Consider the following 15,633-nt stretch of genomic DNA (forward strand, 5'->3'; position numbering starts at 1 on the left):
GGAAGCGATCAGGGCGCTGTTATGAGCTGTCAATCGCTCCACTATTGTATCCTTGTCATTAGCAGAGATCCTGAGGGAGAAACAACCCCCTCACCCCCACGTGAAGTGAATACTCAGGAAACCATGAGTGCTGAATATCTGCTACATTATATAGTGATATATCTATAAAACAAATAATATACAGGGCATATAGGGAGTCCATGGCGTGAGTGACAGGGTTAAGCGGAGAAGGAGTGACAGTGCAGGCCCCACCCCGGCACTAGGGAGTAGTCAGACGGCTGCAACATGCGTTAGTCCAGGTAAGCAGCAGGCGCAAGGGAAACATGAATGCTGTCTGACAAGTCAGGTAGGAATTGACTTGGGGAAGAGAACCCCTGGCTGTCTCCTAGTAACAAGCGAACAGGTGCAGAGAGCGCTCTGTGCTACACAACTCGGCCTGTCACTCACTGTCCCGGGTACAGGGCAGGCGAAGGGATTTACCTACTCGGGGCACAACAAGCGGCAGTGAGTGTGGGTGGAGAATAACCACACGGATAAACCCTCTTCCAGGCTGACTGGGGAATCCCCTGGCATAAATGTGCGCTCTGCTGCTCCCAGCACGTTGTTCACCAGTCACACATCCTCCTTCTGAAGGAGCAACAGGGATAAAGGAATAACAGGACTTGTGCCCACTCTGTGTCTCCCTGACAGAAAATGATGCGGTACAACTCCGCCGCCACTCTCACTACCTCACACTCCGGCTCTGCCCACAAACCCGTGAGTACTTTCTGCTAATCACCATAGTGTACTCAATGATTGCTTTTCATTTCTATTCTCATCTACAACCTCTGCTCCCAAACTATTTCCATGACACTTTGCTACTGTAACCATGAGCATTGTGGCTTTATATTGATATCCATTCTCTAACGGACTTTCTTTATCAGTCCATATAGCTCATATGTAATAATTCATATCTTGTGTGTATATATATAGGGCGAAGTGTCTAATGCTGGTGAAGATTCGCCAGCGTTACCATTTTCAGGGACTTCGCCGATTTACTAACGGACACAGGCTCGCTAGTGAAGGACATAGATGCTAGTGGTGATTCACACTCTATTGCCAGGCGTATTTTTGCTCTGGCGAATGGACGTTATTCCGCAAATTTACAAAGATGCGTTTTTTACTGAACGTTACTTCTTTTGCCAAAATTGCCTTTGCCACCTCAGACCAGGCGAAGTGCACTGGAGTGCATAGATCTTCCTTATTCTTCTGTTACTTACATCATATTTTTAGTGGAAAAAGTTTCCGAAAAATGCTGGCGTCTTTTCCTTTTTTCAGAGTGATAGCCTGCAAAAGTCCTTAAATTTTGTTTGGGTAACAAGGTTCCCCCATACATTTTCTAACATATGGAACATAAACTATACAGTGGGGTCATGTGTAGAGCATTATAACAACTCTATTTTATTTTATTAAGGTTCCCTGGGCTTGTGTATTGTAATGTATTTACTGCAACATATACATCCATTCAACTTTAAATTTCTCGCCATATGCAAATTAGCCTGAGCGAAGACCCCTAACAAAGTTGCGGTAGGCAGAATTGAACGCTAACGCATCTTCACTATGATTTGCTTGCATTGCCGAGGTAATGCTAGCAAAAATTCGTCAGCGTTCAGGGTCCTGGACGCAATTTTGCATTTTAGTAAATTAGCGTTTCCTGAGCAAATTTTCGTCTGGTGAAGTGTTGCGATGGCTGCAAACCCGTCGCTGGCAAATTTTCACTGCTTAGTAAATTTACCCCCTAGCCTCTGCCTCAGTTGTATGAAACACCAGCATAGATGAGTAGTACACAAAAGTGCCTATAGGCAGAGGTGGGTGCAGCGGGTGGAGACTGTGAGCACTGGATAGAGATATTGGGCATTCTAATGGCATGCTATCATTCAGAATAAAATGCAGCAGGAATAATGCCCACAATCTGTATGTGTGCAATTGCCCTCAAAGTATTGCAGAATTCATGTTAATATCTAGCCCAAATTGTAATACATACTGTAAGCAATTTCAATAAAGAAACCAGCATAAAAAGTGATCCAAGAACACGTGATTTTACACTTTGTGATTAGAAAATATGGGACCCCCCAAGCCATGCATTGGTGAGTACTTGTGATCTATGAATTTAAAACAAACAGTTTTATCCACGTGTAAGATACAGTATTCTGTGCCCCCCTACCCCTGTAAATTATAAAGATAATGAGGAGTTATTGAGGAATTCCGTGAATAAATAAAGGCACAAGGCTTATGAACTCCCCACTGACTTCTAACATCATTATATTGTACAGCAGGTTACATTGTTTCCTTAATTTTGATTAATGCTGCACGCATAAGAATATTATTGTAAGTCTCAGGTGTATGTGCCACTATTAACTGGCACAAAAAGATAAGGCAGTAATTTTAGATAGCACATTGGTTCAGTGTGTTTCACAATAGAGTATCCAGATTATTAGGATAGAGGTAAATGTAATACTTATGATGGTAACATAATGAGATGAAGCAATTATACACACAAACTGGGATCATGTGCAAACAAATGTCTACTACCTAGATCACCTCTGACCTTTGCATTTGTCAATATAGAGCTCTTGGACTATGGCACACAAGCTGTTCCTCAAGCTCATAGTAGAGATAAAAACACCAGGGTTTCCTAAGTGTTGCACATACATGTATTAAGAGGAGGCAGCCACGGAACAAGTATTACTTATGGTACTAACCAGTACAGTTACTAGGATGTGACAGTTTTTGATCCTTGGTATTTTGAGACCACGCACACATAAATGGTAGTGGTATCGGACACCAGTGTATGTACTGTATATGCTAGCCATTAGGATGAAGAAACACATAGATACTAGTTGCAGATACTTGTTGTGGCCACTTGAAGCCCAAAAAAACACCCTGCCATAGGCAATATTGAGAATTATTATGCTGTAAATAACTAAATTTGCTGAAAAAACTATGTATAAAAAGCTGTGGAAAATGAATAGCGAGTTTATTAAAGTGTGTGTAATTTTACTCCATGCAAACTCCAGATTTTATGCCAATTATATTACATTGCTTCCAGCAGAAGTCAATCTAAGAAAAAACTGTTTTTTTCATGGCAAAACCTGGCGATGTGTAGTGTATTATCCCTCTGTTTTTTACACAGCATAATAAATATGCCCACTATTGTCTATTTTGTAGCCATAACATGTAGCTGCTACCTGTAGTTGCCTCCCTTAGTTGCACCAAGAGCTTGGTACAGGTATGGGACCTATTATCCAGAATGCTAGGGACCTGGTATTTTCTGTGGATAGTGGATCTTTCCATAATTTGGATCTACTAGAAAATCATGTAAACAGTACTTAAATCCAATAGGCTGGGGTTTCTCCCAATAAAGATTAATTATATCTTAGTTTGGATCAAGTACAATGTACTGTTTTATTATTAGAGAGAAAAATGAAATCATTTTGAAAAATTCAAATTTTTTTTATTATAATGGAGTCTATGGGAGACAGCCTTTCCGTAATTTGGAACTTTCTGGATAACTGGTTTCCAGATAACAGATCCCATACCTATACTGTATTCCATTATCCTGGAAAAGTACTGAAATTAATTATTCCTCAAAGCATTTCTTATGGAAATGTCTGATTCATCTCTGTGAGATCCTAGGGGAGCCTGTGCTTGGTGCTGCAGAGCCTCACATTATACATATATAGCATGATGTCACTTGAAGTCACTCACTTGCATATGACATTTATCACACCAATAATTACTTTATTAATAGCACACAGTATTTTAATATGCATATAAATTGTATAATCACATAGATGACAAGATGTGCACTTTAAAAGGATGATTCTCTATATGTGCATTAAAAAGCATGTTTGCTACTTGTGGTGACTAAAATGAGCGTTGTTCACCAAAAAATGCTTCCCACTGGCAGAGACGAGCCCTCATGCAGGTCACTTTATACAAATAATTATCAGCTATGCAGGTTGACCTCAAAACATCCCATTCATGATAGTGGGAAACAGACAAACACATACTATGTGTCATTGCCCTGAGCCACAATTGGCTCAGGTACAGGTAGGTTGTTATGTTGCCAAGTATTATGTGAAACGACAAGTTTAACCACAAGAATGCTTGGAGGGAAATCATTATATGAAGTACTTCAAGACTAAAATTGATAAATAGTCATGCCTTTTTGTTTTTTTTACAAAAGTATATATTTTTTTGCACTTAACTGGATTTATCGTTGAAGTTGGTGCTTGTGTGTCTCTTTTTAGCCTCAACTAATAGGTTACTATGGAAGCACATTGGGTTGCGGCTTATACAGTGTTATCAAAATAACGGTGGGTCAGCAGATACCTTTAGCCTGTCTGAATGGAATATTCATTGAGACTCAGCAAAAAAAAAAGAATTAAAAGTATTTTTTATAGGGTTCTAAAGGCTGTGCATATTTTATTATATTTGTTTGCCAGTAATACTTTTCTTTGATGTTTAATATGGTATATTTTTGGCTTCCTTACCCAGAAGGTAAATAACTGCAGAGATGCTAATACACAGATACAGTTATGTGATTATTCCAGAAATGCTTTCCATATCCTTGTCTGATAAAATTCAAGGGAGCAATACAAGCAATCCTTTGTTTTGCTTCATGGATTCCTATAATTTTACTTGGCTACAAGGACAAGGTCAGATAATGTGCATTAGTAGAGAAATTTGAAAGAAGATTTTAATTTGAAGGGGAACATCACCTAGGTATAAAAAATAAAAACACGCTAAATGTTTGTTTTAACTTCTTTCTTGACATTCAGTATGTATGCTAGACATATTAACTTAAATGTCAAACCTCTTTTAGCAGAATAATCAACCCTTATCTTATGGAGATGGATGTTCTGTGTATTGATAGCCTTAAAAGAGTTGTTCAGTGTAAAAATAAAAACTGGGTAAATAGATAGGCTGTGCAAAATAAAAATGTAATGTATAAAGGCTGGAGTGACTGGATGCCTAATATAATAGCCAGAACACTACTTACTGCTTTTCAGCTCTCTTGGTTTACACTGACTGGTTACCAGCAGAGCCGGATTAAGACTAAACAGGGCCCTAGGCAAGGTAGTGCTTCTGGGGCCCCCCCATCTCGAACCACCTAAAGTTACAGTTACAAAAGAAGCACTGCTATACTAGCGCACCTTTATTATGACAGTTCTTTTAAAAGTTCAGTAGTAACACTGTTGGCAATCTGACAGAAGGTATTCCTTCTGTTCATTGTCTTAAGAATACACTCTGCATTAACCTATTTCTTCAGAAAAGACATCAATTGATTGTTGTTTATCCATTCCTATTCTTTAATAGAGTGCTACTCAAATAAAATAATAAGGTTGTAATAGACAAACCTACACAGCATTTACTTCTTCATACTCAAAGTCAGACCAAGGGTTAATTTATAAATTTAATTAGCTAACAAAAAGCAGCATGTCCAGTACTGAACACAAAAAGTATGCCCATAAAATAAATATGAAATACTGCCATTATTATTGCAGAAATAGCAGCAATATGATGAAAATATAGCCACAGTTACAAAAACACTTGAGCCACAGATAATAAGAAACATTGTAAAACAGGGTAAGCTTCCCAAATATAATAACCAATAATAAATTATTAGTTAGCTTTTAATGACTTTGTGAACTTAGATTAATGAATTCTAACAAGAATTATGTCAGGAATTGGGAATCAGTTGCATTAAAGACTTGTTCCACATTTGCATAAAAATTAATCTGCAGCCAGATGAGACAACTAGACTATTAGAAATGTTGCAGCTAATTGGGAAGACTAGAGTATTAGTATTAGAAGTGTTTTGCAGCCAGATGAAGAGATGAGAATATTAGAATTGTTTTGCAGCCAGATGAGAAGACTAGGGTAAAATAATTCTTTTGTAGCTAGATGAGAAGATTAGGATATTAGAATTGTTTTGCAGTCAGATGAGACTAGGATATTAGAATTATTCTGCAGTCGGATGAGAAGAGTAGAATATTAGAATTGTTTTGCAGCTAGATGAGACACTAGGGTATTAGAATTTTTCTGCAGCCAGATAAGAAGACTAGAGTATTAGACTTCTTTTGCAGTCAGATGAGAAGACTTGAGTATAAGAATTATTTTGCAGCCAGATGAGATGATTAGAGTTTTAGAATCATTTTCATTAGCTCTATGAACTCCTCTACTATGGAAGATGACGTAGTTGCTTACCCCTCAGTCTTACTCACCATACGTCTTTTATATGCTGCTCAAGAAATGGATCATTTTTAGCATGAAGCTCTGGTACTCACTGAAATCTCCCATTCTGTGGTGATCCAAATAGCTTATCAGTTCCCCTGAATGGTAGCCTAAGGAACTTTACAACACTGACAATCCAAGCAGATTTCTTTTCATGAGCTAGTTGTTCAAAGAAGAGCATGGTTTTGCAGTCAGGTGAGAAGACTAGGGTAAAATATTTCTTTTGTAGCGAGATGAAAAGATTAGGGTATTAGAATTAGACTTTGTGCACTTAGATTAATGAACTCTAAGAATTATGTCAGGAATTGGGAATCAGTTGCATTAAAGACTTGTTCCAAATTTGCATAAAAATTAATCTGCAGCCAGATGAGACAACTAGACTATTAGAAATGTTGCAGCTAATTGGGAAGACTAGAGTATTAGTATTAGAAGTCTTTTGCAGCCAGATGAAAAGATGAGAATATTAGAATTGTTTTGCAGTCAGATGAGAAGACGAGAATATTAGAATTGTTTTGCAGTCAGATGAGAAGACGAGAATATTAGAATTGTTTTGCAGACAGATTTCTTTTCATGAACTGGTTGTTCAAAAAAGAGCATGGTCTATTCATCATTATTTATTTTCCTTAGTTCTTTAGTCATATAACTTGTAATATCAGTATATGATTGTTTTACATACAAATACATATTTTGAACTAGATTTGTAAAACAATATTCACACACATTTTAAAACAGGGTAAGTCTCCCCAATATAATAACAAATTATGATGTAGCTTTTAATGATTTAAAATAATTCTTACAGCCAGATGAGTAGACTAGGGTACATTTTTTTGCAGCCATATCAGGTGAGTAGGGTTTTAGAAATATTTTGCAGCCATATGAGACAATGAATTAGAATTTCAACATTTAGAAATAAAGAAGCTGGTGAAGGGATTTCATGACTTGTGTACCAAGCCTTGTACTGTTTGCTGAGCAGCTAACAATTACAAATTAACTTTACGTACTTTTTGCTTAGCAAAAGAATCCACAATGTCATCAAAGTCAAGTTGTCTGACTAAAGCGGATTCCACAGCTAGCAAAGAAAGGGCTGATAACCTTTCTTGGCCCATGGTAGTTCTTCTTTCATTTTTTATCCTTTTCAAACAGGAAAATGATCTTTCTCCACTGGCATTGGTTACAGACATGCATAAAAACATACGTAGCAAGGTTTCAGTATTTGGAAATGTTTTTTGCAAGTCCCTGGCAATTATATATTGCCTCATTGCCATTGGGCACACCATGGATTCCTGGGGTATCAATGCAGAAAATTGTAAAAATTCTTCTGTAAAACAGTCTTCGAGATCCTCTGGGTAGTTTTTTTTGCAATTTGTCTGCAGAGCTGCGTAAATCTGATATTGGCAAGTTTGTATTAAAAATATCAAAACGGTTATTCAAGCATTCATAGCACTGATTCCTTCTTTTAAGCTCTGCAATAAGAGAATCTGTTAATACATAGAATGTTTCAGTGATAAATTTGTTTCTTGCTGACATATGTTGGTTAACATCATCAAATGGTGATTCATCAGCAAATGTTTTGCGTTTTTTAAGCCGTTTTCCTTCTCCTGCATATGTATGGTCTCTAGTTAGCTTTTTAGCTTCTAGTTCATATGTGTCAAATGAATCCCTAATTATTTGCACATATGCAATCAATGAGTTATAAAGTATGACTACTTCTGAAAGACAGATTTTGGTGTTTTGTAAAGTTTTACTAGTCGCATTTAGCCTTTCTAAGATGTTTCCCCACACCACAAGAAGAATGGCGGTTTCAAAGTGGTTGAGTTTTCCCAATAAGGACTTTGCCTCATGTTGGACTCTTACTTGGTGATCAGACGACTCTAATTCTCTGAGAGCATTTTTCACATACTGAAAACCGATTCTCAGTGCTTTAGTAGCATCAGAACGAGCAGCCCATCTTGTGCCAGACAGACCTTTTACAGAAAGATTTCCAGGAGCTTTGCAAAGCTCATTTTTAAGAATGTTCCATCGATGAGTGGATGAAGAAAAAAAAACATAGATGCACTCCAATAGATTAAAAAATGTAGCTGCTTTAAGACAGGATTCTGCAGCACATGTTCCAACCAAATTCAGTGAATGTGCAGAACAAGGCACATAATATGCCAACTGATTGATTGCACGAATTCTAGCTTGCAATCCATTGTATCTGCCAGACATATTGCTAGCGTTATCGTAGCTTTGGCCTCTGCAATCCTGAATATTAATTTTCAATACAGCCAGGAATGACAACACAGTATTTTCAAGATGTTCTCCTGTATGAGAATAGATTGGAACAAACCCCAGTAACCGTTCCACAGGCCCATCTTTGTTAACATAACGTAGTACAATTGCTAGCTGATCAACATGACTGAGATCTGGTGTGGAATCTACAATTAAAGAAAAATATTTGGCAGTGTATAGCTCTTGCACTATTACTTGAGCAACTTTATTTCCCATTAACTCGATGAACTCCTCTACTATGGTAGATGACATGTAGTTGCTTACCCCTCTGCCTGACCCACCATACTTCTTTATATGCTGCTCAAGAAATGGGTCATATTTAGCAATAAGCTCTAGTATTCCCAGAAATGCCCCATTCTGTGGGGATCCAAATAGCTCATCAGTTCCCCTGAATGGTAAGCCACGTTCACCAAGGAACTTTACAACATCGACAACCCTTCTTAAAACTTCCCGCCAGTACTTCTGTTCATGAACTTCTTGTTCAATAAGAGCGCGGTCTATTCGGCATTCAGGGTTTGCCCTGTCTGTGAATATGAAAACACACTTGCGATGATCAGGTGAATTCTCATGCTCCCTTAATCTTGCAGCAGCATTTTTCCAGTCATTAAAGCCCGATGTTGCAAGGGCATGAGACAAACTACTATAAAGTTTACACGGCACACAGAATATAGTTCCTGTTGAGGGTGAGTAGATCATCCAATCACGAGTAATACATTCAGCATTATTTCTTTTCCGTATGAATAGTTCTTTAGTCAGATACCTTGTAATATCAGTATATGTTCTTTTAGATGCAGAGTAGTCCACATACTTATTTTGAATTTGATTCTTAGAAAAATATTCACGCAAATCTTCAGAAATGTTACTTCCCCACTCAGCAGGATCATTAGAGTAACTCTTAATGATATTTTTGATAGCATTTGAAGTTGTTGTAATTTCTGGTATAGCAGATATGGACTGCTGGGATTGGGAAACTGGGGCATAATCTCCAGTTTCTTCATAGTCCATGGTCAATGGGCTTTGCACCATAGTAGCTACTTCTGTATCTCTAGTGCTTTTGGTGATTATAGTACAAACAGCATGACTGGATGACTGGATGACGACTTCATCATCATCATTAGGATGTAATGCACGGCTTACTATAGTTTGATCAGTGTCAGCAACTTGACTTATGGAGCAACTTGTTCCTTGTTCATCAGGCTGAGGTGTATTAGAATCTACACGGCTTTTGCTGGATTTATGATGAGCAGAAGGAATTACTCCTTGCTCCAAATTGGAGATAGAGACAGCATATGTATTTGTAGCATTAGGATGCGCTGCAGTACTATCTATACTTGTGGTGAAACTTGTTCCTTGTTCATCACCATCAGGCTGAACAAGCTGATGCTTTGGTACTAAAAAAGATTGCATATACGTCTTTTGTTTTACTGTCTCTTTTTGCTCTTTATTTTTCTTTCTCCTTTTAGCAGCCCCTGAGGCATGCCTATACAGATTCTTCGACATACCTTCTATTGTCTTTTTACAACCCTGTTTATAACTGGAAACCCTAGACAACCCTTAGAATTCTTCTGCAGCCAGATGAGATGAGTATTAGAACTATTTTGCAGCCACCAACCAGATTAGACTAGAATATTAGAACTGTTTTGCAACCAGACGAGAAGACTAGAACTGTTTTTCAGCCAGACGAGGCTAGAATATTAAAACTGTTTTGCAACCAGACGAGAAGACTAGGTTATTAGAACTGTTTTGCAGCAACCAGCCAGATTAGGCTAGAATATTAGAACTGTTTTGCAGCCAGATGAGACTAGAATATTAGAACTGTTTTGCAACCAGACAAGAAAACTAGGGTATTAGAACTGTTTTGCAGCCACCAGCCAGATTAGGCTAGAACTAGAATATTAGAACTGTTTTGTAGCCAGATGAGACTAGAATATTAGAACTGTTTTGCAACCAGACAAGGAAACTAGGGTATTAGAACTGTTTTGCAGCCACCAGCCAGATTAGGCTAGAATATTAGAACTGTTTTGCAACCAGACTATGGTGTTAGAACTGTTTTGCAGCCAGATGAGACTAGAATATTAGAACTGTTTTGCAACCAGACAAGAAAACTAGGGTATTAGAACTGTTTTGCAGCCACCAGCCAGATTAGGCTAGAACTAGAATATTAGAACTGTTTTGTAGCCAGATGAGACTAGAATATTAGAACTGTTTTGCAACCAGACAAGGAAACTAGGGTATTAGAACTGTTTTGCAGCCACCAGCCAGATTAGGCTAGAATATTAGAACTGTTTTGCAACCAGACTATGGTATTAGAACTGTTTTGCAGCCAGATGAGACTAGAATATTCTACCCGTTTTGCAACCAAATGAGAAGACTAGAATATTATAACTGTCTTGGAGCTAGATGAGGAGACTAGATGATTTTATACCAGAATAGAATTATTAATTTGCACTCAGCTCAGTTGTAGCTTTGGTTGGTCTTGCAACCTGCATGGCTGCCGGGTCCCCTCCCTCACTCCTTTCAGAGCCAGTCAGACAGTCCCACTTTCAGAGACCCTTCTCAAATTATTTTACACACCGATATTTTGTATTTTTGTTTTTTAAAAAAAAATTTCGTTTTTTTCTGTAGTTTTTAGTTTTTTTCTAGGTTTTTTTTCTCAGTTCTGATTGCCCCCTCACTCACTGCAGAATCAGTTGAACAGTTCCACCACTGCCCCACAGACCCTTTTGAATTATTTTTACCCCCAGATCACACTGTTACTTCCAAATGGCTGCAGCACAGCCTGCCCCTCCTCCACCCCACAAGCCAGTCACAGCCCCACTCCCACAGACTCTTTACAAATTATTTTGCCCCCCAATTTTTTTTTGTATTTTTGTTTTGTAGTTTTTTTGGTGTTTTTTGTAGTTTTTATTTTTTTTTAGTTTTTTTCTAGTTTTTTTTTCTCAGTTCTGTCTGCCCCCTCACTCACTGCAGAATCAGTTGAACAGTTCCACTGCCCCACAGACACTTTTGAAATATTTTGACCCCCAGATCACAGTCACACTGTTAGTTTCAAATTGCTGCAGCACAGCCTGCCCCCTCCTCCCCCTCACAAGCCAGTCACAGCCCCTTTACAAATTATTTTGCCCCCAAATTTTTTTTTGTATTTTTGTTTTGTAGTTTTTTTTGGTGTTTTTTTGTAGTTTTTATTTTTTTTGTTTTTTTCTAGGTTTTTTTTCTCAGTTCTGTCTCTGCCCCCTCACTCACTGCAGAATCAGTTGAACAGTTCCACTTTCAATTTCCCCCCTAGCGCCAGAAGCCAGATGCCCAGCCCAAGATCACGTTCAAATGGCTAGAAATTAGAAAACAGCCTGCCAGCCTGGCCTAGTAACTGCCCCCTTCCTCTTCCCTCCCTCCCTCACAAGCCAAGCCAGCAGACAGTCGGACAGTCCCAGACCAGTAGTCTTCAAAAATATATTAGGCAAGCCGCAATTTAAAAAAAACAATTCGGGCTGCAGGCAGCCAGCAGGCACTGTTTGCTGCACAGGCAGACGGACCAGCAGATAAACAATTAGTTAGGCCGCAACCTGCAAGGATTTGTGGCAAATCAGTCACACAGTGTGTAAGAGAGCTCCTCCAGTCTAAACTTTTAGGCGCCAACTGAACGCTCACTGCGCACAACCGAGCTTTTATAATGTGCGCCATGATGTCAGCGCGCAGGCGCGCCGTGACGTCAGCGCGCAGGCGCGCCGTGACTTCAGCGCGCAGGCGCGCCGTGACGTCTGGGCGCAGGCGCGCCGTGACGGCAGCGCGCACGCCGAGATCAGCGGCGACAGACTGACAGGTGACTGACAACAGCACAACTGTGGGGGGCCCGGACCCGGAAGTTTTTAGAGGTATTTTTTTCCCGGCCCGGGCCCCCTAGAGCTAGGCGGGCCCTAGGCAGCCGCCTAGGGCGCCTAGTGGGTAATCCGGCCCTGGTTACCAGGCAGTAACCAATCAGGGACTTGAGGGGACACAAGTCATAACTGTTGCTTTTGAATCTGAGCTGCATGCAAAGGATCAATTGCAAACTCACTGAACAGTTATGTCTCATGTGGCCCCCCTTCCAGTCGCTGACTAACTCAAGAGTTAGAGAGCTGAAAATCAGCAAGTTGTGTTCTGTTATGTTAGACATCCAGTTACTCCAGCCTTTCTACATTAAATCTTTGGCTAACTAACTATATTAGAAACATGTTTTTATATTGTACAGCCTATCTACTTACCCAGTTTTTATTTTTACGCTGGACTGTTCCTTTTAAGGGGGTTGTTTACCTTACAAACACTTTTTTCAGTTGAGTTATTTTCAGATTGTTCACCATAAACAAAGACTTTTTTCAATTGTTTTCCATCTTTCATTTTTTACTGTTTTCCCACAACTTAAGTTTTAAGTTTAATGTTGTGTCTGTGGGGTTTCAGTCTGTCAGCTCAGTGATCCAGGAGCATCTGAACTGTTACATTTTGCCACATTTAGTTGCTACAGTATATGTGGAATATTAGCAACTATCGTATCAAGTCTAACAGCTGCCTTTAATGAAACTCAGGGATCCTGCACAGCAGGGACAAAGATAACAAATGTATCAATTTAAAACAGTTACACAGCTGCTTTAGGGTCTGGCCACACGGTCCTATTAGTAGCCAGGCGACAAATCTCCTCTTCTTCGCGGCGACTAATCTCCCCGATGCCTTCCCATGCTTTTCGCCAGCCAAAATGTAAATCGCCTGGGGCGCACGGATCGATTCGTGTTCCAAAGTCGCCAGGCGATTTTCATTTTATCCGGCAGAAGGCAGGGGAAGGCAGATGGGGAGATTAGTCGCCACGAAGAAGAGGAGATTTGTCGCCTGGCGACTAATCTCCCCGAATCTACCCATGTGGCCAGACCCTTAGAAGGCGAGAAATTAAACTTTACACTTCAATATTAGAAAAACAGTCACAAATAGAAAATAATAAGTAATTGGAAAAAGTCTTTATTTCTGGTGAACTGTCTAAAACAAACTGAACTGAAAAAAGTGTTTGAAGGTGAACAACCCCTTTAAGAGTGACTTGTGGCCAAAATTCTATGCCCATTGTTGGAGCTCAGCAATTTCCAACTATTCTCAGAATGTAATGTAATGTTACTTACTGTTCTCAACAAAATGCAAAATAAATATAATTGAAAAATGAGCAGCTAGGCCATTGAAAAAGTTGAGAGGTGTTATCAGGACGTAATGTTTGCTAAAAAGTATTGTGCAGCCAGATACTGCCAGTCACACATTTGTAAGTGTAGCTCATGCAGAACCTTCCTGGGAACTTCCTGTTACGCTTGCCTTTGTTTTTTTTTTATCTTTTATGCTCTAAGAGATATATTTTCAGAGTTAAAAAAATGCCTGCCTGATTCATTTTGATTCCTTCTGTATCCCAGCTTAGGTAAACAAAGCCATCTGGCTAATGTTCCTGCCCTTATATGTCTGTAATGTATAGATCTCTAAGGTTACAGGAATGCTAACGCTGGTGCTTTTACTTCCAGCTCTCAGCTTACATCACAGGATGGGCTTGTATTTATAAATATTTATATATATATATATATATATATATATATATATATATATATATATATATATATATATATATATATATATATAGTCTTTTTGGACCATGCTTTATATATATATATATATATAGTCTTTTTGGACCATGCTTTTTGGACCATGCTTTTTGGACCATGCTTTTTGGACCATGCTTTTTGGACCATGCTTTTAATGGATCCACACGCATGCAGATAAATAAATTGTTATTCTTTGTGTAAGGGATTATTGTAGAATTTCCTGTAGTAACATTTTTATATTAGCATATTAGTTTAGAAAAATATAAAATATTTTAATACACTTTTTCCAACATTCTACTCGAGGCTACCACTGCTAAAAGTGAAAAAAACAACAACTTTAAAGCACTTTTTGTATCTATATATGCCATTCTATAATTGCTGAGAAAGAATGCAACAATGGAGCCTCAAAATTAACACATGCCAAAAGGAGATGTTACTGTACATGTGCTACCCAATACTTCTGCCTTGTACTTAAATGCCTGTAGGACTTGCTTTCCTTACAAGGGGTGCACTAAGGTAGCTGTAGAATTAGCATGTACCCTAAGGAGGTGTTACTTCTAGAGCACAATTTGTTTGTTGCAACAGCAAACTGCACATACAGCTGTCTTGCACCTAATGAATCAAACACTAATATTTAAAGTACTATAATCATTTCTGTAATTACCACCATGCCTGAACTATACCCACAGTAAAACCAACAAAATACAGACAAAATGTCTGTGTTGTAATGTGCATACAATTGGGTAAACAATGCATAAAGTGATGTGCTTTTGGGTGCCAGCAATACTGTTAGAGTCATGGGTAAAAACCATGGTAATTTGCATGCATTTCTGAACTTTGCATATTGCACATGCAGTAGATTGCTCATGGTGTAGGGAAGCAGAGAAGCCAACCTGGTTAGTGTAAGACAGGCTAAAAGGTACAAAAAAGCCTTCACAATGCAAGACATGCCTAGTGTAAGACTTCTGAAAACAGAAGGTATCTACATGCCTCATGCTACACATAGGGTTACCACCTGTTCTGGAAAAAAATACCGGCCTTCCTATATATTTTTCTTTTTTCCCTATTTATAATATTGGGATCAAACATAATTTTAACTGTCAGGCTGGTAAAATACCTGCCAGGTGGCAACCCTAGCTACACACAAAGCATTGCCTTAATACCAAAAATTAGATTTTAACTCTCACCTAAGGCTTTATGGGTGGAGACATGCAAATCATTCCTTTATGTCTTTATGCATCCAGAACTGCGGGTTTTATAGCACAGATAAAGTTCAGAGCCATATATCCAAATTTAGATCTCATCAGTGCTTTTTGACCCATTTTAGCCCATCTCACCCTCTGCTTCACTACTCCTACCTACTCAGAATCCATGTTCCAGTGGCTTGCATTGATGAGATCTGACATGAAAGAAACAGGCTGTCTGCATGTTTGGATATTTAGCTCTGTTACAGGGCAACCCCTTTTGAAATAAAAAAATAACA

General features: G+C 38.8%; 1 protein-coding gene across 2 annotated transcripts in view; it reads left to right on the plus strand.

The window, feature by feature from the left end:
* The first annotated feature begins 214 nt into the window (after window positions 1-214).
* The window catches only part of LOC108712935 (myocardial zonula adherens protein), a 73,383-nt gene continuing 57,964 nt past the window's right edge, over window positions 215-15,633 (plus strand). The window contains exon 1 of one of the 2 annotated variants that reach the window (XM_018255474.2): window positions 215-756. In XM_018255474.2, coding sequence (XP_018110963.1) covers window positions 694-756 — 63 coding nt within the window. In that variant the 5' untranslated portion in view covers window positions 215-693. The remainder of the gene's footprint in view (window positions 757-15,633) is intronic. The other variant, XM_018255475.2, reaches the window with a different exon arrangement.

Source organism: Xenopus laevis, chromosome 3S (assembly GCF_017654675.1).
Source record: "Xenopus laevis strain J_2021 chromosome 3S, Xenopus_laevis_v10.1, whole genome shotgun sequence".
Lineage (NCBI taxonomy): Eukaryota > Metazoa > Chordata > Amphibia > Anura > Pipidae > Xenopus > Xenopus laevis.